At 42.4% G+C, this 27,049-nt stretch overlaps 1 protein-coding gene across 1 annotated transcript in view; it reads left to right on the top strand.

Moving 5' to 3' along the window:
- The window catches only part of Hk (potassium voltage-gated channel subfamily A regulatory beta subunit hyperkinetic), a 419,600-nt gene that overhangs the window by 374,211 nt on the left and 18,340 nt on the right, over positions 1 to 27,049 (top strand). Inside the window, exon 5 of the mRNA XM_083132479.1 lies at positions 4,219 to 4,346. Coding sequence (XP_082988605.1) covers positions 4,219 to 4,346 — 128 coding nt within the window. The remainder of the gene's footprint in view (positions 1 to 4,218; positions 4,347 to 27,049) is intronic.

Below are 27,049 nucleotides of genomic sequence, written 5' to 3'. Positions count from 1 at the left end.
ATATTCCCTGGTGAGAATTTTTTTGTGTGTAAGGCGAAATGGGATGTCCCGTTTCGCCTTAGAAAGTTAGTGTCATATAAATCACGCGAAATTGTATTGGGGTAGATGAAAACGCAATGGGCCGTAATCGTTTATAGAACGCTGGTACTTCCAATTAAATAACTAATCTGATATAGCTTCCGTTTTGACATACTTAACATATCTACTGTGTGTACGGTCCTGTTGGTATGAGCACAAATGTGTGTGTCTCTCTGTTGGACTGAAATGTGAGTTTTTGTGCAAGTTTGCACTCACTCACCGCGCGACGCGTTGTAACAAAAACCTTCGTCTCTGGATTGGAGGACCATAATGTTGTATTCAATAGGCTAGATTCACTACGGATGTTTGGCGAAATGATACTCAAACTGCTAATAAACAATAATATATATTATTCAAACACAAACACCACATGGTTATGCACAAACGTTGCTATGCTGCAAAGCGATGAACTAAATGAAACATCAAGTGTTCTTCGCCATATTGTCTCGCGCTCTAGTTACTCTTATGGGTTCGAGAGTATGAACAGAGGAGTGTAAAAAAACTGCATCGTACTGCCATCTGTTGATTAAAAAATAACTAACACATCAATTGTGAGCTCAGACATCCACAATTACTGAAATCATGTTCTAAACTAAGTACTACACAGTGGGGGCCGAGGAGTGGGCAGTTGCCGCCACTTTTGCCCCCGCACGATGCTAAACCTTACCTACAATGGGAAATATTTGACCCCCCAGTTTTGGCACCTTGCTTCCCCCCGGTTTTGGAACCCAATCGCCGCCACTGTTACTACACATAAATAGTATTGAATTATTTGTGTAAAAATAGTTAATATGTATTGTTCGTTTACTTGAATGAAATCATGATGTGAAAAATATTATTTTATGTCAAACAATGTAAATTCACTACTGCGTCAAAATTCAGTGAAAAGAAAAAAAATAAATGGATGTTATTGGTTAGGATTAAAAATTGTCACTTTTATAGTTAAAGTAACAGTTTGATATTGAACACACCTAGTTTTGTAATTATATATAATGCACCAGGGGTACATCAGAATTGAAATGAAACAATCATTTTGAAACTTTCGCATAATTCTCAGTTTTAACTTTCAACATATTCTGCTTATTGCTCTTAGATAATAATACGAAATATATACGATGTAGTAATGCTTTATGTTATGATTGCACAGGACTGACACCTGCACTACATACTAAAGCTACGATTCCATTCTGACAAGTTCCACAGTCATGACGCGCAACATGCGCCGGCGCATGTTGCGCGTCATTTAGTGCACTGTTTCCAATTCAAAACTACTTCTGCAAAACACGCCCGCAACAACACTGGAGTGCAGGACAGCAGTGCTGTAGAGTGGTTCAGTGTTTCTTCTCTTGTATTGTAATAATTTGGTGGTGATTTAACTTGTGTAAAGATGGACAATACAGATATGGCGGGTTTTGTGGTTATGGCAGGCGCGTACCATGAACTTCTAAAAGAGAAGTTCATATTGCTATATAAGTTTTACTATTTTATCTTTCGACACTCCATATTGTCCACAAAACCAAAACTCACGTACAACTACACAACCAACTACAGAAACTACACTCAAATAACAGGACGTTGTGTCGTGACGCCGCTTCAGTCCGAACAGCGAGCACGTGGTTGTACTCGCGTCGTCTGTTTCTACTCTAGTGCGCATGCCCGTGCCCCAGGAACTTGCTGCAGGCTGTTTCCATTGTCCGCGGCTCATGTTGTGCGTCAAAATCGTTTGGGGCAATTTTGTCCCCGGCACTTGCGCCGCGGCATGTTGCAGACAGTTTCAATTTCAACAAATGCTTGGAACATACCGCGTCGCATGTCTTAATGGAAACGGGACTTAAGTAACAAAAATCGGAAAAATTTTGAGCCATGTCCATTGAACGGTGGAGACTGCGGGTTTTCTCTGCTAGTCTGTGCAAGCAGTGTTGCCACGTTCGACATACAGATTTACTCCGTTGAATAAAAATCTGTATAAAATCGGTTTCGTAATGTAAATTTATAATTATAATGCTTTGTGAAAACGGCTGCAAACAGCTTCAATACAAGACCAATATTGTATACTAAGAAATACCCAAAAAGTTATTTCATAAAATTGATAAGAACTGTTTTTGGACAAATTTTAACAATACGAAAAACTCAATATGCTGACCAAGGCAGAAATTTATTTTATTTTAAAACATAAACTACAAATGTACCAAGTACAAATGAAACAAGGTACTAAACAGAGAGATATATACACACACACACACAAAAACCACTCCCCTCCAGACACAAGACTATTAGAAAGTTGTTTCTGGAAAATTCCAGCAGTTGGCCTTGCCTTGTCAACTGTAGTTTCACCTGACAGGCGATTTGAATAAACATTTAATATCATCTGCAAAGTGGTTGGACTCTTGATCTCACGCTCTTTTTCCTTTCTTTCTTCATTCCTCCTCCTTCTTCTCTCCTCTTACGCTCTTGTCCTTTCCACTCTTTCTAACACCTTTTTCCATTCTTTGTTTATCTTCAGTCCTCCATTCCATTTCATTGTGTCTTCTTCACCTTTCTTCTCTATTTCCTTGGCCTCCTACCATTTTCTCACTAGCATTCTCTTCTCCCTTCCTATCTGCTTAGCCTCATCCCACTCTGTCATGTCCTGTTTCTCTCGTGTGTTTAAATATCGCATTTTTCTCTCTCTTAAGTCGTACATCATCCCTATGTTGTTTCAACCTGTCTTTCAGCCTCATTTTCGTTTCTCCTATGTACACACACTGACATCCTTTACACTTCACTTCGTAGATAATCCCTTCCTCTTCCTCTTCTCTGTTTTCCTTTCTCTTCTTTGCATTCTTCGCTATTCTTAAGATGCTTCTCCCTCCCTTCCTGTAAGTTTTAATGCCCGCTTTCCTTTCCACACCTGATGGAATATTCCAGAAAGAACAACTATCTAATAATCTTGTGTCTCGAGGGGAGTATATATATCTTCCTGTTTTGTACCTTGTTTCATTTATACTTGGTACAGAGTCTGAAGAAGACCTTGCTAGAAGGTTGAAACGTTACGTTTATGTTTTAAAATAAAATAAATTTCTGCCTTGGTCAGCATTATGAGCTTTTCATATCATGGAAACAATACGAATAAGAATTGTTTAAAACCTTTCTGCCTGCACCGCAGTAAAATTTAATCACGAACGGAACACTTTTTTATTTATTTATAGAATTTCAAATTTGTTGAAAAACTAAAGAGAAACTGCACTTTTTTGTTCTCACTACGATAAAAAATAGAAGGCATATTCGAGAAAAAGATGCTTGCAATAGCTTAACGCAGAATTGAATAAGCTAACGTTTGATGTACTCCCCCAATTTTTAATTAAGCGCCCAAACTCGAGTATCTGTAATCTTTAATCCGACAGTAAGGCCGATTCTGGCTATCTTCCAGAAGCTTCGTGCATCCATAGATCTTCCAGAACTGGAAAATAACTAACAGCCTTGTGCACGACAGGAGTCCTTGGGAGAAGTGCAAGGGAAGACGAAACGAAATCCCCAAGAGCTAACATGGACATCTGGGCTTAGAGACAGACTTAGGGACTGGTCGAGTAAGGGAGAGAAGTTTGAGAATTGTATGAAGGCAGAAGACCGTGTATTATTGGAACAATTGAATGTCCTTCCACCCTGTTCCAAGTCCTTTGTTGGTCGTCGAAATTGGATTTGCTGTCTGTTTGTGCGAGATACGTTCTTTAGATGACTGCTACATTAACAGTTCACACTTGGTGAAACTCTTGCATCAAGATTGTAACAATGATGCACCTGAAGGCGTGCTTCTCTCTTTGAGCTCTGATGCGCATGCGCAAATATCTGCGCGCGCAGGTACGGCTCTACCAGGATGATCAAGACTCGGAAAAACTCGCGAACTAAAGTCAACAATCGCTTGTTTTCCCCTCTCCCTTGAGCCCGATTGATTGATTCCATTCACTAAATCCTAAATCTCGTCTCGACCAGCCCATCCGCACATAAAGTTGGCTCTAAACATGCTTCACGTGCTGGAACCTGTTTGGAGACTGACTTAGAAAGGCGGATCTTTCGAAATAAAGCTGGAAGGTAGACATCTTCTGGCTTTGCAGAAGAGAATGCAACGAGGAAAGGTTTAACAATTTTTCTTCTTCTTTGCAGATCGGATGAGCGAGGATTGTCGAGAAAGCACGTGATTGAATCAGTTCGTGCCTCACTAGAAAGGTTGCAGCTTGGATACATAGATGTTGTAATCGTCCACAAAGCAGATCCTATGTGCCCAATGGAAGGTAAGAAATATTTAGTATTTACCTTAAGAATACAAGTGTTACTCAGGCCAAACATATGCATGCTCTCACACACTCTAAAGATACACGCACAGGTATATTGAAAACATCCCCGGAATCGCACCATTGTAGATTAAAGGAATGTGGTATGGCAACCCTGCTTTTGTTAAAGATACCTGGCAACCTTTTACCGTAGTTGGCGCTGTGATCGCATCACTCGTTCAGTCTACAGCGAGATACCGTTGAGTAATGACTTGTCGAGTACGTCTTGTGGAATAATTGTTGGGTAGTTCATGGTTATTATGCGGTGACTGCCATTTTGTTTTTGGTCTTATCCAAGTACTAACCAGCGACAGCGTTTCCCAGGAAGCTTGATGGATCGACTAAATTATTTACGATTGCAGCGTACCCGAAACACACTTATTGTCTGTCATGGTTAGAATAAAATAATTTATGCGACATTAAATTACTTTTTTGATAACCAAATTTCGTCCTTAACTAATCGTACTCCATTGGCAAGGATTGGTCCTGACACCCTCCTCATTATTTACGCTATGGTATCAGTAATAACCCAAGTTGCATGAGCAAGAGTTGATGGTGCCCCAGAGATCAATCGCACTGCATTGACGATACTTTGGCTGATGATACTCGAAGCTTGACGGACGATAATCGAAGCTCCAGACGATAAACGAAATTGCATGGACGATACTCGAAGTTAAATGATCGAAATTTTACGGATTGTGGTCGAAACTTTGTTGACGATAATCGAAGTTACAGTGTCGAAGCTGCACAGACCGTATAATCGATATTTCACGGACGATAATCGAAATTACATGGTCGAAACTTCACGGACGATGGTCGAAGCTTAATGTACGATAATCGAAGTTACATGGTCGAAGTTGCATAGACGACGATCGAAGCTGTACGGAGTATAATTGAAACTTCACGGACGATGGTAGAAACTTCACGGACGATGGTTGAAACTTCACGGACGATGGTTGAAACTTCACGGACGATGGTGGAAACTTCACGGACGATGGTTGAAACTTCACGGACGATAGACGAAATTGCATGAACGATAAATGAAGTTACATGGCCGAAGCTTCACGCACGATGGTTGAGACTTCACGAACGATGGTCGAAACTTCACGGACGATGGTCAAAACTTCACGCACGATGGTTGAGACTTCATGAACGATACTTGAAGCTGTTGCGCTATCGCCGAAATTAAATGCACGTTAATTGTATGTATAAATCCAATACTTGAAAAAAAAGTTTGGAACCATCTCGGATAGCTTCCTCCATTTAAAAGCACCATCACATTTAACCTTGAAGTTGGGAAACATGGAAAGTCCAATAATTAAAAAGCAAATACCCCACTGGTTCGAGCTGGCACCTGTCATTAGCATGCATCTATATTCGGCCGTGCATTTTCCTCGCTGGAGGTGATTTAAGCGGCTTTGGAAACAAACACGAGAAAAAGCAAACAAAAATGGGGGAAAGCAATCAGGGCCCTTGCAACCTTCCGCCACCAACCCGAATGCTAATCGGGTTTAAGCCCGGCTCTCGGAACGATACAGCACGAATCGACTTGGAGCTTGAATTTAATTTCGGTAAATAAGCCATACGAGTCTTGTCAATTTCGGTTAATAAACTACTCGAAAAATTTCTGTTGATGGGAAAGACTCAAATCTGATTTTTTTTTTTTTTCGGGGAACGCCGTTGTCATTTCCGTCGCCATGACGACTGTGCGGTTTATATCATCTGCGTAGAGGATGGTTTGGGGAAATGAATAGCGACGCTTTTCTTGAAATGGGTGGGGGGGGGGCTGTACAGTGCCCCAGACTTTTATGAATCTTTTCAAGAAAATTTGATCTCGTTTGCCGAGAGGTCCTTTGAAGGTAAACTTATTATATTTAGGCTAATTCTTTAGATTTGAGTTTATGGAAGCAGTGGCGGGAGAGGGGGTCTCGAACCCATCCAAATATGTTTATCGTCGCTTCTTGACCTAAAAATTCGTATTTTTAGGGTACTACACAAAAGTTACAGCAACATTTACAATATTCTATCTTAAGAGTTTAACAGTCTGACAGCTGGCTCGATGACCTAGCACGTTGATTGGTCGACTTTTGATCTGGCCACCGAAGTTACCGCGTTCGAATCCTGACCTTGGCATGGATGTTCTTTGTGAGAGTATCTTCATGAATTTAACCTATCACTCAGGCTCCTCGTCGCGATATTACGTCGCCGAAAGTAGCAGAAAAGCGACGTGAAGTAACAAAACTACAGAGGATACAAATTAACCGTCTGAATGAGACCACAGTGAGAAGCAAACCGCTTAGACACACGCTTGCACATTATAAGCCTATAGCACTGGCGTACGCAGAGGCAGGGCTGAAGAGGCTACAGCCCCCCCCTGAAATTGAGAAAATCAACATTTTCAAGAAAATGCAGTAAAAACCAAAGTAGCAAATTCAACCCCCCCCCCCCCTTAAAATGACCCTTGAATGACATTTTTGAACGTTCTAAATATACGAAAAAACCTTGTTGTGTATGCCGCCCCTTAGAAAGCAGCTATGTACTTACTATCCACCTTTACAATTCTAGCCTTTTCAGATTATAAATCCTTGCGTACGCCAGTGACCTATGGTATAGTATATTTACACATAATTAAAACTGTCATATTTAAATGTCTACATTTGATCTTGCAGAAAAATAGATAATGATTAAAATTTTAGTTATGTGTGCATTAAAATTGAATTATATTACGTACACTAAAGGTACACACACAGGTACACTATATAGCCCAAAGTCACCGAACACTCGAGTGAACGTGGCAGTAGTGTCATGGTCTTGGGCTCGGGCCATTAGTTTTGTCAATGGCAACATGAACAGTGGTATTTATGAGAACATTTTAGACAATAGCATGCTGCCCAGACTGTGGCAACAGTTTGGAATGGGCCCTTTTCTCTACCAGCACGATAATGCCCCTGCTCATAGAGCACGGTTCTTTGCATCGTGGCTTGAGGACAATCAGGTGGATGTGCTTTGCTGGCCCGCTCAAGGGCCCGACTTGAACGCCATGGAACATGTTTTGGATGAATTGGAGCGTCGGTTGCGTGCCTGATCCACGCACTGACCACTGATGAACTATTCACAAGGTCACAGGCCTACATAGCAGAACTTAGTGGAAAGTCTGCATGCTCTGCTTCAAGAAATGTGAGTTCGTTACAACTGTGCAACGTCGAATACTGTGAGCAGTAGGTGGTGTAGCACCGTATTTATGACGAAACTCACGCTGCACAGCTGTAACGGACTCATATTTATTGAAGTGGAGAACGCAGAAAGCTTTCTGTTGCTGGGTAGCTTTCTTGATGCGGACTAAAGAGTGTGCTGCACCAGTAAAGCACTTACCTGCAACAAATCAAAACATACTGTAAGTAAAACTTTATTTTCCAACATGTATTTTACAACTTGCTGCAAGATTCTATGTTCATTGGTTTCTTAAATATAGCCTTTTCAAATCAGATGATTCTTTTTGAAACACCCTGTATAATGTGCTTATATGATAGCCGTGAATATTATAAACAAATAGAACTAAAATGGACGGTTACTCTTTTTTCCAGTCAACTTCTTTAGTGTACCCATATAACATGAAAATCGCGGAGTAGCCTACAAAAGCAATGTAATTGTTTAGATTACGCAGTGGACACTTTCAAAAAAAATCGCAAATAGGTTACTGAATAAAGGTGCTGTTGTTGTGCCTGTTTACTTCACGGCAATGAAATACTACTGATGTCGAACGTCATTTCTTATATTTTTTCAAACCACTGCCCTCTTGTAGCCGAAATCTGAATCAGAACCTGAACTCGGCAACTTTGGCTAGAAACTGCAAACGCGGTGTGAGCCATAAAATAAAGAAGAAGAAATCTGAATCAACATGGTTGTCCACTCGCACATTTTTAATGGCGCAATGCGGTAATGTTGTCGACTTCTAATCAAGAATCACATGTGTGATACACGTAGTCACAGGATCCCACTTTATACTGTAGGTCCAGTCCCGATAAGCCTTTTTGTGCAGAGAGTGCAGTTTAGTCTCCAAACTCATATTTTGAGGCTCTCATCAAATAATAATTGTATTACTCATAATAATGGTATTACTCATTTTCTGATGCATTCAAATTTGTAATCACATTTTTTTAAAAAAATACAGGTTTTATGTAGTTTAGATTTTATATTATACATATTCGGCTCTCACAAGTAGCTAATCATATAAGAATAACCAATTCGTTATATTTGATTGTTACAACGTTATGAAAGTAGTGGCAATGAATTAATTGTTGAAGAATCCATGACTATTGTAATAACTTGTGAACCACTTGGAACATGCACTACTAGAAACAGAGACTGACAAAATATAATCCATATGTGTAAAATGTGATTTTTATCAATACAAGGAAATACTTCAATTGGAGAGTGATTAATATAATTCACTATGAAAAAAGACGTTCTGAGTTCGAATGTATTAACCAACTACATTTTAAGACTAGTGATTGTGTCCTAGTTGCTTCTCAAGACGAGTAGCTGTACCCTTGTTCCTTCTCAAGACGAGTAGCTGCACCCTACTTCGTTCTCAAGACGAGTAGCTGTACCCTAGTTGCTTCTCAAGACGATTAGCTGTACCCTTGTTGCTTCTCAAGACGATTAGCTGTACCCTTATTGCTTCTCAAGACGAGTAGCTGTACCCTTGTTGCTTCTCAAGACGAGTAGCTGCACCCTACTTCGTTCTCAAGACGAGTAGCTGCACCCTACTTCGTTCTCAAGACGAGTAGCTGTACCCTAGTTGCTTCTCAAGACGAGTAGCTGTATCCTAATTGCTTCTCAAGACGAGTAGCTGTACCCTTGTTGCTTCTCAAGACGAGTAGCTGCACCCTACTTTTTTCTCAAGACTAGTAGCTGTACCCAAATTGCTTGTCAAGACTAGTATCTGTACCCTAGTTGCTTCTCATGACGAGTAGCTGCACCCTACTTCGTTCTCAAGACGAGTAGCTGTACCCTAGTTGCTTCTCAAGACGAGTAGCTGTACCCTTGTAGCTTCTCAAGACGAGTAGCTGTACCCTTGTTGCTTCTCAAGACGAGTAGCTGCACCCTACTTCGTTCTCAAGACGAGTAGCTGCACCCTACTTCGTTCTCAAGACGAGTAGCTGCACCCTACTTCGTTCTCAAGACGAGTAGCTGCACCCTTGTTGCTTCTCAAGACGAGTAGCTGCACCCTACTTCGTTCTCAAGACGAGTAGCTGTACCCTAGTTGCTTCTCAAGACGAGTAGCTGTACCCTTGTTGCTTCTCAAGACGAGTAGCTGTACCCTTGTTGCTTCTCAAGACGAGTAGCTGCACCCTACTTCGTTCTCAAGACGAGTAGCTGCACCCTACTTCGTTCTCAAGACGAGTAGCTGTACCCTTGTTGCTTCTCAAGACTAGTAGCTGCACCCTACTTCGTTCTCAAGACGAGTAGCTGTACCCTAGTTGCTTCTCAAGACGAGTAGCTGTACCCTTGTTGCTTCTCAAGACGAGTAGCTGTACCCTTGTTGCTTCTCAAGACTAGTAGCTGCACCCTACTTCGTTCTCAAGACGAGTAGCTGCACCCTACTTCGTTCTCAAGACGAGTAGCTGTACCCTAGTTGCTTCTCAAGACGAGTAGCTGTATCCTAATTGCTTCTCAAGACGAGTAGCTGTACCCTTGTTGCTTCTCAAGACGAGTAGCTGTACCCTTGTTGCTTCTCAAGACGAGTAGCTGCACCCTACTTCGTTCTCAAGACGAGTAGCTGCACCCTACTTCGTTCTCAAGACGAGTAGCTGCACCCTACTTCGTTCTCAAGACGAGTAGCTGTACCCTTGTTGCTTCTCAAGACGAGTAGCTGTACCCTAGTTGCTTCTCAAGACGAGTAGCTGTATCCTAATTGCTTCTCAAGACGAGTAGCTGTACCCTTGTTGCTTCTCAAGACGAGTAGCTGTACCCTTGTTGCTTCTCAAGACGAGTAGCTGCACCCTACTTCGTTCTCAAGACGAGTAGCTGCACCCTACTTCGTTCTCAAGACGAGTAGCTGTACCCTAGTTGCTTCTCAAGACGAGTAGCTGTATCCTAATTGCTTCTCAAGACGAGTAGCTGTACCCTTGTTGCTTCTCAAGACGAGTAGCTGTACCCTTGTTGCTTCTCAAGACGAGTAGCTGCACCCTACTTCGTTCTCAAGACGAGTAGCTGCACCCTACTTCGTTCTCAAGACGAATAGCTCTACCCTAGTTGCTTCTCAAGACGAGTAGCTGTACCCTAGTTGCTTCTCAAGATGAGTAGCTCTGTTACATTTCAAAACGAATAGTTTTACCTCTGTTACTTTTCAAAACTAGTAGCTGTAGTCTAGTTCTGAAGGCGAGTAGGTACTACCTTGATAATTTTTTGAAAAACTGAGCTGTATCTCGATTATTTTTCATGACAAGTAAATGTGCCCTAGTTACTTTTGAAGACGAGGAATTATACACTACTTGCTTGTCAAGGTGAGTAGCTGTACTTCTGTTACTTTTGACATAGTGGTTCGGATCCCACTTTAAACTGTAGGTCCAGTCCCGATTAGCCTTACTGTGCATAAAGTAGACTTAAAACACCAAATCAAATCAATGTTACTTTCGAAAACTAATAACTGTACTCTAGTTACTTTTGAAGATTAGCAGGTACACCCCTGTTACTTTTGAAAAATCTAAATTACTTTTGAAGACGTGTAGATTTACCTCATGTGCTTTTCTGTACACGATCCACTTGAAAAAGAAATGACAGGAAAGGTTCGTTCCGTCACTGTATGATAAATTGGATAATGATATTGGTATCAGGCTAGATTATCAGAGTCGGGTGGATAACCGAAGACGCATCCTAACTATCGGAGTATAAGTGGATAATCAATGTGAGGGACAATATGGATATTCTTGCTGACAATCCAAAGACAAAATTCTTTCCTCGACCAGGTTTGCGTTGAAATGTCAAAGGAGATATGAAGTTTGCCGTAGCCTGTCGGCGTGTGTTCGAATCCTTGTACGGGAGACATTTACATAGAGGTGTTTGCGGAAGGAACTGCTGATTCTAGGCGATCGATCCGAACTCCAGGAGAGCTGGCGTTTTGCCTCCGCCCCACTGGCTCCCGAAAATATTTCCGTACTTCCCCACCTTCTTCCCAAGTAAGCCCCCTTGCGACACGCGGTTAAAGGGTAACTGGCGAGACGTCACAGTTTTTGCGCGCCTGAGAAACAAAAGAGCGTTTTGAGCTCGTATTTAGGAACTCTCACGTTCACACATGCTCTTTAATTACTTGACTCAACGGTCAAATTAGCTACGATAACTTTTACAGCAGAAGAATATCTGGATAAACTCCGCGCGAGTCTATTGCCTGACGTCACACAGCATGCCCCTCCCACTCTATGCTTTTCGACCTTCAGAGCATGCGCAAAGGCTACGGCGCATGTGCAAAGGCTACAACGCATGCGCAAAGGATCATGGCGCATGACAATAAGGTTATGGCGCTCTCACAGTGTTGCCTGAACGTGGATTTAGATTTTTTGCTGGGAAATGCGGACAGAATTTTAAGTAAGAAAAGAAAAGGGGAAAAATAACAAAATTTCCGGAAAATTTGAACACATGAGTCTCAATATTAGTACCCATTAGTTCTAGTTTAATATCCATAATTTTGTATATTTTACGCCGCTTTACTACATCATCGTTTAGTAGCGACGATGAGGATGAATGATAAACCCATGAAGTTTGTGATAGAAAGATCACAACTATACACTCACCGGCACTTCTGGGATACAACAATCCCATTGAAAGTCCATTTCATGCGATTGAGACAACCTAGAAATGTTCGTGACCGTACATTCATGCCTGACCAGAGTTTTCAACTTGCAACATTTGTTTCAGTAGCGATAAGCGTAACAAAAATGCTACTACTCTACAATATTACTTCTTATTATTATTATTACATAATTTCTTTTGGTGCAGGAGAGAATTAGGTTAAAGGGAAATTTTGACGCTTGAAAGGGGAAATTATGCTATCAAATTCTGACAACACTGGTTGATTTTTTTCCCGCAACACACTGTAGTCTAGGATCATCGGCATATTGGTCGTGAGAAAGCTGGACTGGTGCAACCCAGTTCTGCTTCTGGCTGAACAAGTTTGTTTTCATGTTAAGTTCTCAGTTCCTGAATATCGAATAAAGCATAATGCGGGACATCAGTGCCTACATTTTCAAATTAAATTAGGTAAATTTGCTCGTAATTGATATTCAATTACTTGTCTCTCTAAAAGTAATGGATGTAGAGCTACTAGTTTTGAAAACAGTTCGGGTACATGTACTCGTCTTCAAAACTAACTCATGTACAACTAATTGTCTTCAAAATTAACCAAGCTACACGTACCTGTTTTCAAAATTAACTTGAGTACAACTACTGTCTACTAGTTTCGAAAACTAGCAGAGGTGCCTACAGCTATTCGTCTTGAAAAGTGACTTGTGTACAACTACTCGTCTTCAAACGTAACTAGAGTACAACTAATTGTTTCGAAAAGTAGCACAGGTACAGCTATTTGTCTTCAAAAGTGACTCGTGTACAAATAACTAGTCGTCTTCAAAAGTGACTCATCTACAACTACTAGTCTTCAAATGTGACTCATCTACAGTTACTCGTCTTCAAAAGTGACTCATCTACAGTTACTCGTCTTCAAAAGTGACTCATCTACAATTACTCGTCTTCAAAATTGACTCATCTACAATTACTCGTCTTCAAAAGTGACTCGTCTACAATTACTCATCTTCAAAAGTGACTCATCTACAACTACTCGTCTTCAAAAGTACTCGTATACAAGTAATAATCTTCAAAAGTGACTCGTGTACAAGTACTCGTCCTCAAAAGCGACTCGTGTACAAGTACTCGTCTTCAAAAGCGACTCGTGTACAAGTACTCGTCTTCAAAAGCGACTCGTGAATGATTTGGGTTGATTTAATTCGCTTACTTGTTGAGGAGATACTCGCAAAGAACAGCCATGCACAAACCGGGATTCCAACCCTCGACCCGTGGCGTCGTACCGACCTGTGCTAACAACTCCGTCACTGAGGTAAGGTAAAAGTGTCACTTTAGCAAACAAATATCGCTTTACTGTTCAAAATTACAAGAACGCATATTTCACTAATTATCTACATGTTGTTACAGGGCAAAGTTTGTTGAGAAGTGTTCATCTGTTTGCCTGAAAACGTCAGCGACCTAATTTATTTAGTTTCTCAACAGGGTAAAAGCGCTGGTTATTGCACTTTCCCTATGGACCGTAAAAAATGTTCACTTCGAAAAGCTGGAAGTTCCAGGAAGACCGCATACCTAATAAAAGGCCTTTCAGAGCTGGCAGTTTGGGGGGGGGGGGGAGGAGGTGACTAATGAAATCCAATGGGAATAAACCACGCGGATCCCAATAACCAGCGACCTTGGAATCGAATTGCCCGCAGCAATTCTGTATAATTAAATTAAAGCTCACCGACGGGTATTTGGGCAGGGATATTTTTGTTCGGTCGCTTGGTCATTGAATTCGGTGTCTGCAACTGCCGTGCTCTAGTTCATTATTTCCTTTGTTTTCTCTTGTGATTTTCTTTCCTTTCTTTCCCTGGTTCTTTCCTCTTCTTACCCTTGCTCCCTCTCAGTTTTCTGCTTGTCCTTCTTTTCCCTTATTTTTCTTCTTTCATCTACTTCTTTCTTATTTTCTCTTATCATTTCCATTTTTCTTTCTATCGCTGCCTACTACTCCTTGATTTCCTTTCGCTTGCCGCCTCCATTTTTCTCTGCTTACCTCTATATCTTTCCACCACTTGTTTCCTCTACATATTTTTGTCTGAACCTCTTTATACCACTTGTCGCCCATACATCTTTTTGGCTCTACCCATTTCTACCACTTGTCTCCCCTACGTCTTTTTGGCTCTACCTATTTCTACCACTTGTCGCTTCTACATATTTTTGGCTCTACCACTTGTCACCTCTACGGTTGGCTCTCCTTCCTTCTTCCACTTCTCCCCTCTACGTCTTTTTGGCTCTACCCATTTTTACGACTTGTCGCCTCTACATCTTTTTGGCTCTACCTATTTCTACCACTTATCGCCTCTACATCTTTTTGGCTCTACCTATTTCTACCATTTGTTGCTACTACGTCTTTTTGGCTCTACCTATTTCTACCACTTGTTGCTACTACGTCTTTTTGGCTCTACCTATTTGTACCACTTGTCGCCTCTACATATTTTGTCTGAACCTCTTTCTACCACTTCTCGCCTCTACATCTTTTTGGCTCTACCTATTTCTACCACTTGTTGCTTCTACATATTTTTGACTCTACCACTTGTCACCTCTACAGCTGGCTCTCCTTCCTTCTTCCATTTGTCGCCTCTACATATTTTTGGCTCTACCTATTTCTACCATTTGTCGCTTCTATATCTTTTTGGCTCCACAAATTCCTACCACTTGTCACCGCTACGTCTTTTTGGCTCTACCCATTTCTACCACTTGCCGCCTCTACATCGTTTTGGCTCTGCCTATTTCTACCGCTTGTCGCCTCTACGTCCTTTTGGTTCTACCCATTTCTACCACTTGTCGCCAGTACATCTTTTTGGCTCTACCCATTTCTACCACTTGTCGTCTCTACGACTTTTAGGCTCTACCCCTTTCTTCCACTTGGTGACTCTACAACATTTTGGCTCTACCACTTTCTATCTTCTGCCGTATCTTCCTCTTTTAATAGCTGTCACCAATTTTCTTCCATTATTTCGCTCTCTCCATCTGTCTCTTCTTAACTCTACATCTTTCTCCTGTCTCCTCTACAGCCTTCTCTTGTATCCTGCCTCCTAGTTAGCACAGTGCGATCATCTTCGCCATGTAATCAAAGGATTGTGAGTGCTATACCTGGTGGAGGCACAGAGTGGTTCGGATCTCACTTTGAACTGTTGGTCCTGTCCTGATTAGCCTACATGTGCATATATGTTGAGATAAAAATCCAAACTCAGATAGAGCAAGAATGAAACAGAATAAGTAGCGAGAGAGTAATACACAGAAGGAAAATGAATGGAAGGAAACACGGAAAGAAAGAGGCAGAGAAACAGATAAGGAGAAGAAAGATGGGGAAATGAGACACTGAAGATAAAAAGATAAAGTTAAAACAGAAATAGGGAACGAAACAACGAAAGAAGTAAAGTGGCAGATAAACAGAGAAGGACATAGAGGGAGAGAGAAATAAGACATAGAATTAAAAGAGAGAGAAAGTAATGAACAGAGGAAATACAAATAATAAACAGGGAAGAAAGAAAAGTGAAGATTTAGAAATTGAGGAAACCGGGAAAGATAGAAACAAACAGAGAAAGGAAGAAGAGGGAGAGAAGGTACAGAGAGATAGAGAAATGAGACAAACTAAAGAGCTAGTAAATAATAAACAGAGAAAAATAGAAGATAGAAAGAGAAAGTTAAAGGCATAAAAATAAATGAAGAAACGCAGAGAAAGAGAACAATAGGAAGACACCAGAGAAAAAATAAATTATCAGAAGCCACGACTATCGATGAAAAGCCCACCTGAACGGAACCTCTGCTGACGACACTGCTCCGGTACGGTCTCAGCACCATCAGTCCGGGAACTTTTTAGACGCACCTTGAATACGAAAAGAAAAGTTTCGACTCCTGACGAGATCCATTTCACTCTCGACTTCCGACGGTCCGGAAGGGACCAAGTTTTAGTTTATATCCTAAGGGAGACACACCATGGGGACAAGGAGAAGGTAGGGGGTGAAATTAAGCCAACATTTTCTGATCACGTAAGTTTGTTTTGTGCCAACGAGAGGAGACCAGTTCGTATTGGTAACTACGGGGCTGGTCAACAAGATCCTTCGCAAAGCACTTATGCTGCTTCCTTGAAAGCCTAGAACAAGACGAAGAAGAAAAAATACAATGACGCCAGACGTGAAATTGACAACTAACAAGAGACGTGCTTTTATTCCCGCACTCATCCCTCCATCTTTGCTTTTTCTTTGTTCCCGTAAGACCCAATTGAATTGCTGTTCGTTACTGAGAACGGTTCGCGATAACCAACTTTAGCGGCCCTCTTTGATCTTTGGAGCGCGCCCCGGTTTTTCGACCTACGCCCACCTCCCCCCTTTCTCTCCGCAGTCGACTTATTAAAGCCAATTTGGAGCGACTTCTCTTCGGGAAAGAGTCGAGTGTAAAAATTAATTGTGTTGAGATAAAAGCGCGTAGGAAGGGGAGTTAGAGCCCCTCCAAGGCTTCCTCACCAGCATTTTAATTTCCTTCCCTGGTCCCCAAATAAATGTTGACGTGTTGATATCCTGCGAGTTATGCTTTCTGTTACACGCGTGCGCTACCGTGGTTCCATACCTCTCAAGGCGATGTTTTTCAGTACACTTGCGTGTTTCCTATACTCTGTCCCGGGGATCTCTGAAGCGAGCGAACGAAAGCAAGTCCCTGAGCAAACAGTGACCCGAGAGGGCTCGACCAATGAACAACTGCGAGGGAACGGGATTGCGTGGAGGGGAAAACGCGTCTGCGGTTACCAGCTTCTGCGCTGCGTGTACTGCTTCGCTCCGCCCACTCGCTTTCTTCCCTTCTCTAGCTTTCTGCCTGGCCTAGCTCCACAGATTCCCGGGATAGAGTATAGATAGCTCTAGTTGTTTGAGCATTTAAGTCCACTTTATACACAGATAGGCTAAACAGGACTGGGCCTACAGTTTAAAGTGGGATCAGTACCACCCTGCAATGTACCTCCACCAGAAATTGAACCCGAGGCCTCTTCGCTACAAGACGGCGACGTTACCACTACGCCATCGGCAAACCATAGCTCTAGTGGTTATATGAATGTTTGGTGTCTTTTTTGTATCATTATATGATCAATATAGCGAGCTCTGTGGCGCAGTGGCTAGCGTACATCGCTACGAAGACAGGGATCCTGGGTTCTACTCATCAGTACAACCACATCGTCACAATTATCCTAGAAAAGTAGAAAATGGACGTAAAATAACGAACACACACACAAGAATACAGATTACAAAAATTTTTATCGTTATCTATAATTTAATAACAAACTATCCAACATTATAATAGTCCAGGAAACAAAGGCAAAAAATGGGCTGTTGCCGGAAATAATTATGGGAAACCTGAATTTTTTTGTGTATTGTTGTTAGACCAGTATAAGAGATGTATTTTCCCAAATGTCTCCGTCCCCCCCCCCCCCTACGCTCCCTGAACATTCAATATGCAGTGTTTTAGGAAAACGTCCATATCTCTGAAAGTAGTGGACATATCGGGACAATCTTTTTTCAGTTTCAGTGCCAACATTACTCTCTATAAATTTGGTCCTCTTCATTTTTTCAATATTCCCCATGGTTTTTGAGTAATTTTAAGACAAAATGGAATAAATGTAAATTTTTATACTTATTTTTTTTCTTTTTGGCACTGTATTTTCGTTACGAATGATAATATTAGAAAATTATCCAAACAAAAGTTGTAGAGTAGAAAATTATCATTAATTTGATACCAATGATAACAAGCTTGCTACTAAAAATTGCCATGTAGTGAGTACAGTTTGAACGCATACGAGCGCTCCCTTACGTCGCTACGTTTCTCAAAAATGCTCACGTTTTGATGTTTTTTGTCCATATGTGCTACATTTGAACAATATTTTTAATATTTTGTAAAATGTTAAAGTAGCCCATGTGCTGTAGATGGATAGAGTATATAATTTTAATTATCTTATTTTGAAAATATTAAAATGACATGCATCAAATATTTGCATTAGTTAATAACCCGTGCCTCGACAGCCCTTGAAGGGCCTAGGCCCATCTCCCGACTGCCAGTCTTCCTCCCACAATCCTACCTAGAGGTGAAATAAGTGAAGTGAAATTAGCCAAACCAATCCAAAGAAATGTTGAGATGGTATGTTTAACAAATACAACGGTTATTCTTCCATATACTCCTGTCATCTCTCCAGCACTGTTAACCTAGAGCTACTAATAAGTATGGGTCGGACGTTTTTTTTCCTCCTAGTTTCCGAAGACGAGGCCAAACATAATATATGTTCATTTTGGGTCATTGTACTACGGGCGTTCAATATATAAGTCTCCCTGTGCTATAAAATATTGTATAAAGCAATGCCATTAAAAAGAAGCACATGGTTGACAAGCGCCATCCTTCGTCTACAAGGAACAACAATCGATTCGTTCTCAGACGTGAAGGCGCATGCGCTCAAGGGCGAAAAGTAAATGCTTGTTCGGAAAACACGGGCTCGCGTCATATGGAGTTCAGAAGCATGGATGCTAAGGGCGTTCTGCTTATGGACGTTTTGGAACGAGGAAGAACAATTAATGCTGACCGTTGTTGTCAAACATTGGATAAACTGAAAAACGCAATTCGACATAAGCGACCATTTCTCCTGTCAGATGGTGTCATTCTTCTTGACGATAACGCTCGCCCCCACTCAGCAGTGCAAACACAACACAAAATTGAAGAATTGGGGTGGGAACGGCTGCCTCACCCTCCATACAGCCCCGATTTAGCACCGAGTGATTTCCATCTTTTTCCGGTGTTAAAGTCTGAATTGCAAGGTTACCGTTTCGAAACAGATGAAGCGTAATGTGAGAATAGTGCTCAATAGCCACTTGCAAAGGGTATGGACAAATTGGTGCAACGGTGGGACAAATGCCTGAATCTCTATGGGGATTATGTGGAGAAGTGAGGAAGGATCCTCCTACACATGTACGTATAGTTTTCTAATGTATCTTAAAAATATTTTTTTTGCAGCATACGGAAACTTATATATTGAACGACCCACGTAGGCCAGAAAAAGGTGGGTTTTATTTGTCCTTTTTTGCCTTTTTCGGCGTTTTTTGGCTTATTGGTCCTTTCTTAGCCTTTTTTATGTCTTAACAGCCTTTTTTCTTCCAAATTCACCTCCTTTCGACTACGTTTTTACTGCCCATTCTCAATTCGAATCATCATCAGTTCATCACTTCTTAAACATCCTTTCTGTAGTGAAGAAGTAAAAAAAGAAAGAAATACATTTGAACCATCCCTGAAACGAGAGAAAAACATTTTTCGACTGAAAGAAGATGCATTTCATTCATATAGTTTTTTCGCACTGTGTTCCATACCACCAGATTTTTTTTTATTCATTAAATATGTAATTAAAACTGAAGTTATTAATTAATTTGGATCACATTTATAAGTCCTTTTTTCAGTTTTTAGGTCCTTCTTTTTATATTCTTAGGTCTTTTTTGGCAATTTATAGGTCCTCAACTTCCGAGCTCTACTAATAAGCGACATTAATTAAATCAAGTGACCAATCAACGTCTGAGGACGGTTACAGATGTGGCCATGAACATTCTTTACTTAAAATGGTGTAAATAAGCACGACTTTTGTTTTAAATGTACTTGAAGCACAGATTGACTAATTGGGACTGTCACAATTCAGAATGGAATCCGTGGCGCTGCCCCTGTAGACCTGAGACACTTCCATCACAAGGGGACAGCGTTAACCACTACGCCAAAAAGCCGTAGTCGTGGGAATCGAACCTGCGACCTCGTTGTTTTCTATATTTCGTTCTGTTGTTATTCTACGTCTGTTGTCTGTTCTACATCTTGGGTTAATCGCAACCCTTGGCGAGGGTTCGAACACAGTAACTTTGACTTCGCAGCGCCTTAAGCTCACTACTCCACCACGAGCTTGTCATGGCCTTATAATAAAAACAAGCCCCCGGCAGAAAATTCTATACGTGATCAACGTGAAAAGCAAGCCGCTGCTCGTTATATTTAGATATGACCCCCCTTAACCCCCCTCTGCTGTGGATTTAACGAGTTGCAGTTGGCACAGCATCCGAAACCTAAATCTGGCTTTCGCTCCAACCACGAGACAGAACCAGCAAAAGCTGAGATGGTAGAGTGTTTTCTGGAGTATTGGAATCATTGGTACAAAACATAGTAAGTTGGCAACAACATCCGCGCTTAGTGCACACTTAACGCAGCTAAGAGCGACTGAAGTAGCTACTGATCGGTAAACTTACTTGCAAGATGGAAGACGTTTTGTTTATTTCTCTGGCTCGCTTGAGACATGTCCTTAAGTAACACCGTGGAGAGGGAACGCGCTTGGATCACTTTCAAATTTGAGACTTTCTTTGTCGGTTCTCGTAGGTTTTCGAAAATATTTAGAGTACTCGAAGATTCTAAATACCCGTCACTGTTCTTTTTATATGCTAGCTGGTTTACTTCTCCTCATTGTTTCTTTACTTATTATCTCTTCTTTTCTGCTTTCTCTCGTCTCCATCCTTCATTCCACCTGTTTCTTTCTGCTCTTCTTGTTCCAATCCGTCTTTGTTTCACTTCTCTCTCTCCCTCCTTATCTCCTGTAACCTTCTTTGTTTCCTCTCTCTGCTTGTTCCATTTCTCTCTATCTCCAGTTTCTTTTCTCCACTTGTTTCATATTTCTCTTCTTTAATTTCTCTGTATCCTGTCTCTTTCTTATCTTCAATCTTCTTGCTTCATGAATGTTTGTTCCATTTTTCTCTATCTTCTATCTTCATCGTTGTCTCTTCTGTCTTATTGTTTCATTTCTCCCTCGCCATATCTTCTCTCTCGCTCTCTTTGTTTCATTTCTCTGTTTCCTGTCACTTCTCCCTCCTTGTTTCATCTCTCATTGTTACATTTTCTCTCTATCTCATTTTTTCTCTCTTCTCCCCCATTCTTCCATTTCTCTCTGTCTCTATATTTGTCTCTCTCTCCTCTCTCGCTTTGTTCCATTTCTTTGTCTATCTACTGTCTCTTTTCTTTCCTTGTTTCATTTCTTTGTTCCCTTTCTCTTTTCTGTCCTTTTTGTTGTCTCTTATCTCTCTTTAGTCTCACCTCTGTGCGCGTGTTTTTTCTACATTCATCTCCCAGTTTTCTCAATCTCTCACACTGTCTCTTTCTATCAATATTTTTCCCCAGGTGTCCGGTTCTTTCTTTTTATTTTTCTCTCTCCTTTCATTTCTCTCCCAGTTTCGTTCTTTCTGTCACGCTCATGTTTGTCTCCTTTCTTTCTCTCACTTCTTCTGCCAAGATTCCACTCTGTGTTTCTGTGCTTGTTCTCCCACTCTGCCCGTGTGTCTGTCTTTTCCCTCTCCCCTCTGTGTGTGTGCAGTTTGATTTGTGTGTGTTCGTCCTCGTGGGCGCGAAAACAGTAACGTATTTACAATTACAACTCTGGTATTTTTTTCTTTCACCTTCTTCTTGTCTAGCTAGCAGCAATTTTATCCAAGACGGGGGTAACGAAATTCAACTTCTGCAAGGGAATTTCTTCGCAATAACCTCACCGTCGCTTCCTACAGTGGAAATTCGAATCATCAACCCCCCAACGCCAACATGTCCGGTAATTCACCAATCAATTTGCCAATTCCACCCCCGGTGCATCCTGGGAAACAATGTTCGAGGAGGCCTGGAAAATCTCATCGGAAACGAACGAGGAACAAAAAAAAGAAGAAATAAGCCCCTCTAGGTATAAGAAGACAGAACCTTACGGAAGCTGCGAATTCAATCAACAGCCTTTCAGGATAACAGGGAAGCAGAGAGGGGGGCCTGTAAACAGATCCCCTGAGTTAAGGGGCCCCCGATTGAGGCAATTCCTCCACAGTTGTGCCATGATCATGTGGCGAGGGTTCGTCGGAGCGCATGGCCTTGTACTAGAGAGCCCGGCTCTGGCTGTGATCAATACAATGCTACAGAGAGAGAGAGAGAGAAGGGCTTGGGTTCCGTCCAAGGTTTTCCCGGCTGCGTGACGAGCACAGATAGTGTTTCCACCGGTGGCGCACTGCGCTATCCCCCACCCAGCCTCCCCTTTTCAGGTATAGCAGTATGTACTTGACTGAGCCCCCTTCCTCGCAGTATTTATTGCTACGGAAATAACCCGTTCTTAATTCTGCACAATGCTGAAAATCGTTGGGAAATATAGCCGGCCTCTGTTATGTAGTGGTTAGCGTATGGCGCAGCGAGCGCGGGTGCTTCTTGTGAAACTGCTTCCTTACATTTCCCACGCATATAACTCCACGCACTTAGATTCCAGATGCGGATACTGGGCCTATATCCTCAATTCTTCACTCATCGACATCGTCACGGTTAGCTTGGAGGTAGGAAAGCGACTTAGGTGGGCAGGCCATGTGGCACGAATGGGAGAGGAAAGAAGAGTTCACAGGATTCTTGTTGGGAAACCTGATGGTAAGAGACCTGTAGGAAGGCCAAGACGAAGATGGATGGACAACGTTGAGATGGACCTAAAGGAAATCGGTAGGGATGGAAAAGAGTATATAGATCTTTCTCAAGATAGGGACAGATGGAAGGCCTGTGTTGCTGCAGCCATGAACCTTCGGGTTTAAGAAGGCTAGAGAGTTAGTTAGTTCATATGAAAAAGTGACGTGCTGGAAAAGAGGCTTTTACACTTCCAATTATTTATTTATCTAGAACTGCACGGAAAAATTTACTCTTTCTGGGTATGGAATATTTATTTTTTCCAGAGCTTAGGAACCAATGCAGAAATATAGTCCTCACCACCAGCCATGGTTACAAGATGAAAATACGGAACGAAGTCGCAATCATAAGTTGAAAATAAGGTACAGAATTGTAAAAACACAGTATATACATCTCCACCCACTTTTTAATCTCCAGAATATTTTTTTCTTATGAAAAAAATACCAAGATATACGCGTACTGTCCATGAAGAAGACACGTTGTTATTCTTGTGCTTCAGTTCTTTAGCATGCTGCATTATAACGCAGTGGCCTCCATGTGCTATTGAAAATTCTTTGTTGCAGTGTTTGCAACCTGCTTTTATATTTATTAGCACAATCCTTCAACCAAGTGTGAAAAATATTCCTCCAACCGTGGCTTGCGAAATATGCACAGCAGTTTTGTATTTGTCGTATCAGAAGACTTTACGTTTACCACTAATTTTGAAACACGTTCAAGGAAACTTACAACAGCACCACGTTCGAGGGAAGAAATTAGAAATTCTGCAGAGTAGTTAGCGGTTACAAGATGTGAAACAGGTGAAGAGGCAAAACTGCAATTTAATATCAGTTCCACAATGCACACCACGGGACATGTTACTTACATAACGGACTGTTCCTTAAAATATCAGAAGCCTGGCAACCCTGCCATCATCTTCTTGGGCACGCCACTGTTCGATTTTTTCCATCCCTTTTAGCCATTCCTTATCATAAACAATTTGACAGTACAAAATTAACTCTCACTATTTCAATTAAAATTCAAAACTGGCTTCTACTGTGATCGTAGTAAAGTTGTTGTTGTTTGGAAACCTCAACCCATTGTTGAACAAATACGTATCGCCCATCTTGATTGTTGGTGGCAAAGAGAAACGGACAATGTAATCCGTTTCCTAGGATTCGAGTATTTTAAACATACGTAATTCTACTTGTAAAAACTTGAAAATGAATTTGAATAGTATTTATGCAGTTGTATTGGAACTGACAACGTGCAGTCAGTCTATTGGTAAGTATAGTAATAACACCAGTATTATTTTCCAATAATATAATTATGTCAACAGCTACTTTATGTTTTGAATTAATTTCAATATCCAGAAGAAATACGACGACGTCATCACTTTCGAGCTCTGGATAATAATATAGAAAAATTCAGCGTTTGGTCGACAAAATAACATTTAGACTCTGACTGAATAGATAGTCGTCTTCCAACGTCATGAAAGGACGCAATTTTAATAGTTTACATCTATGCGGTAGATGTCTCTAGAGTAGCTGAAGTGGCTTTCCGGTTGAGCAAATTGAATGTGAATCTCCCAACTGTCAGTGGGGAAGGAACTGTGTATTGTTGGGAAATAAACCATCTTTTGGCGAGGAAGAAACCGACCTCATGCAGAGAAGAAATAGTCGATCTGCGAGGAAGAAACCGGCTACATCCGAAGACGGAATAGTCGATCTGCGAGGAAGAAACCGGCTACATCCGAAGAAGGAACGGTCGATCTGCGAGGAAGAAACCGGCTACATCCGAAGAAGGAACGGTCGATCTGCGAGGAAGAAACCGGCTACATCCGAAGACGGAAAAGTCGATCTGCGAGGAAGAAACCGGCTACATCCGAAGACGGAATAGTCGATCTGCGAGGAAGAAACCGGCTACATCCGAAGACGGAATAGTCTATCTGCGAGGAAGAAACCGGCTAAATCCGAAGAAGGAATAGTCGATCTGCGAGGAAGAAACAGGCTACATCCGAAGACGGAATAGTCGATCTGCGAGGAAGAAACCGGCTACATCCGAAGAAGGAATAGTCGATCTGCGAGGAAGAAACCGGCTACATCCGAAGACGGAATAGTCGATCTGCGAGGAAGAAACCGGCTAAATCCGAAGAAGGAATAGTCGATCTGCGAGGAAGAAACCGGCTAAATCCGAAGAAGGAATAGTCGATCTGCGAGGAAGAAACAGGCTACATCCGAAGACGGAATAGTCGATCTGCGAGGAAGAAACAGGCTACATCCGAAGACGGAATAGTCGATCTGCGAGGAAGAAACCGGCTACATCCGAAGAAGGAATAGTCGATCTGCGAGGAAGAAACCGGGTACATCCGAAGAAGGAATAGTCGATCTGCGAGGAAGAAACAGGCTACATCCGAAGACGGAAGAGTCGATCTGCGAGGAAGAAACCGGCTACATCCAAAGAAGGAACGGTCGATCTGCGAGGAAGAAACCGGCTACATCCGAAGAAGGAACGGTCGATCTGCGAGGAAGAAACCGGCTACATCCGAAGAAGGAACGGTCGATCTGCGAGGAAGAAACCGGCTACATCCGAAGAAGGAACAGTCGATCTGCGAGGAAGAAACCGGCTACATCCGAAGAAGGAACGGTCGATCTGCGAGGAAGAAACCGGCTACATCCGAAGAAGGAACGGTCGATCTGCGAGGAAGAAACCGGCTACATCCGAAGAAGGAACGGTCGATCTGCGAGGAAGAAACCGGCTACATCCGAAGAAGGAACGGTCGATCTGCGAGGAAGAAACCGGCTACATCCAAAGAAGGAACGGTCGATCTGCGAGGAAGAAACCGGCTACATCCGAAGAAGGAACGGTCGATCTGCGAGGAAGAAACCGGCTACATCCGAAGAAGGAACGGTCGATCTGCGAGGAAGAAACCGGCTACATCCGAAGAAGGAACGGTCGATCTGCGAGGAAGAAACCGGCTACATCCGAAGAAGGAACGGTCGATCTGCGAGGAAGAAACCGGCTACATCCGAAGAAGGAACGGTCGATCTGCGAGGAAGAAACCGGCTACATCCAAAGAAGGAACGGTCGATCTGCGAGGAAGAAACCGGCTACATCCGAAGAAGGAACGGTCGATCTGCGAGGAAGAAACCGGCTACATCCGAAGAAGGAACGGTCGATCTGCGAGGAAGAAACCGGCTACATCCGAAGAAGGAACGGTCGATCTGCGAGGAAGAAACCGGCTACATCCAAAGAAGGAACGGTCGATCTGCGAGGAAGAAACCGGCTACATCCGAAGAAGGAACGGTCGATCTGCGAGGAAGAAACCGGCTACATCCGAAGAAGGAACGGTCGATCTGCGAGGAAGAAACCGGCTACATCCGAAGAAGGAACGGTCGATCTGCGAGGAAGAAACCGGCTTTATCCAAAGAAGGAACGGTCGATCTGCGAGGAAGAAACCGGCTACATCCGAAGAAGGAACGGTCGATCTGCGAGGAAGAAACCGGCTACATCCGAAGAAGGAACGGTCGATCTGCGAGGAAGAAACCGGCTACATCCGAAGAAGGAACGGTCGATCTGCGAGGAAGAAACCGGCTACATCCGAAGAAGGAACGGTCGATCTGCGAGGAAGAAACCGGCTACATCCGAAGACGGAAAAGTCGATCTGCGAGGAAGAAACCGGCTACATCCGAAGACGGAATAGTCGATCTGCGAGGAAGAAACCGGCTACATCCGAAGACGGAATAGTCTATCTGCGAGGAAGAAACCGGCTAAATCCGAAGAAGGAATAGTCGATCTGCGAGGAAGAAACAGGCTACATCCGAAGACGGAATAGTCGATCTGCGAGGAAGAAACCGGCTACATCCGAAGAAGGAATAGTCGATCTGCGAGGAAGAAACCGGCTACATCCGAAGACGGAATAGTCGATCTGCGAGGAAGAAACCGGCTAAATCCGAAGAAGGAATAGTCGATCTGCGAGGAGGAAACAGGCTACATCCGAAGACGGAATAGTCGATCTGCGAGGAAGAAACCGGCTACATCCGAAGAAGGAATAGTCGATCTGCGAGGAAGAAACAGGCTACATCCGAAGACGGAATAGTCGATCTGCGAGGAAGAAACCGGCTACATCCGAAGAAGGAATAGTCGATCTGCGAGGAAGAAACCGGGTACATCCGAAGAAGGAATAGTCGATCTGCGAGGAAGAAACAGGCTACATCCGAAGACGGAATAGTCGATCTGCGAGGAAGAAACCGGCTACATCCGAAGAAGGAATAGTCGATCTGCGAGGAAGAAACCGGCTACATCCGAAGAAGGAATAGTCGATCTGCGAGGAAGAAACCGGATACATCCAAAGAAGGAATAGTCGATCTGCGAGGAAGAAACCGGCTACATCC

The sequence above is a fragment of the Lepisma saccharinum genome, chromosome 12 (genome assembly GCF_977018435.1).
Source record: "Lepisma saccharinum chromosome 12, izLepSacc3.1, whole genome shotgun sequence".
Classification (NCBI taxonomy): Eukaryota; Metazoa; Arthropoda; class Insecta; order Zygentoma; family Lepismatidae; genus Lepisma; species Lepisma saccharinum.
The sequence above is the reverse complement of the archived record's forward strand: the minus strand, read 5'-3'. Positions and strand labels throughout refer to the sequence as shown.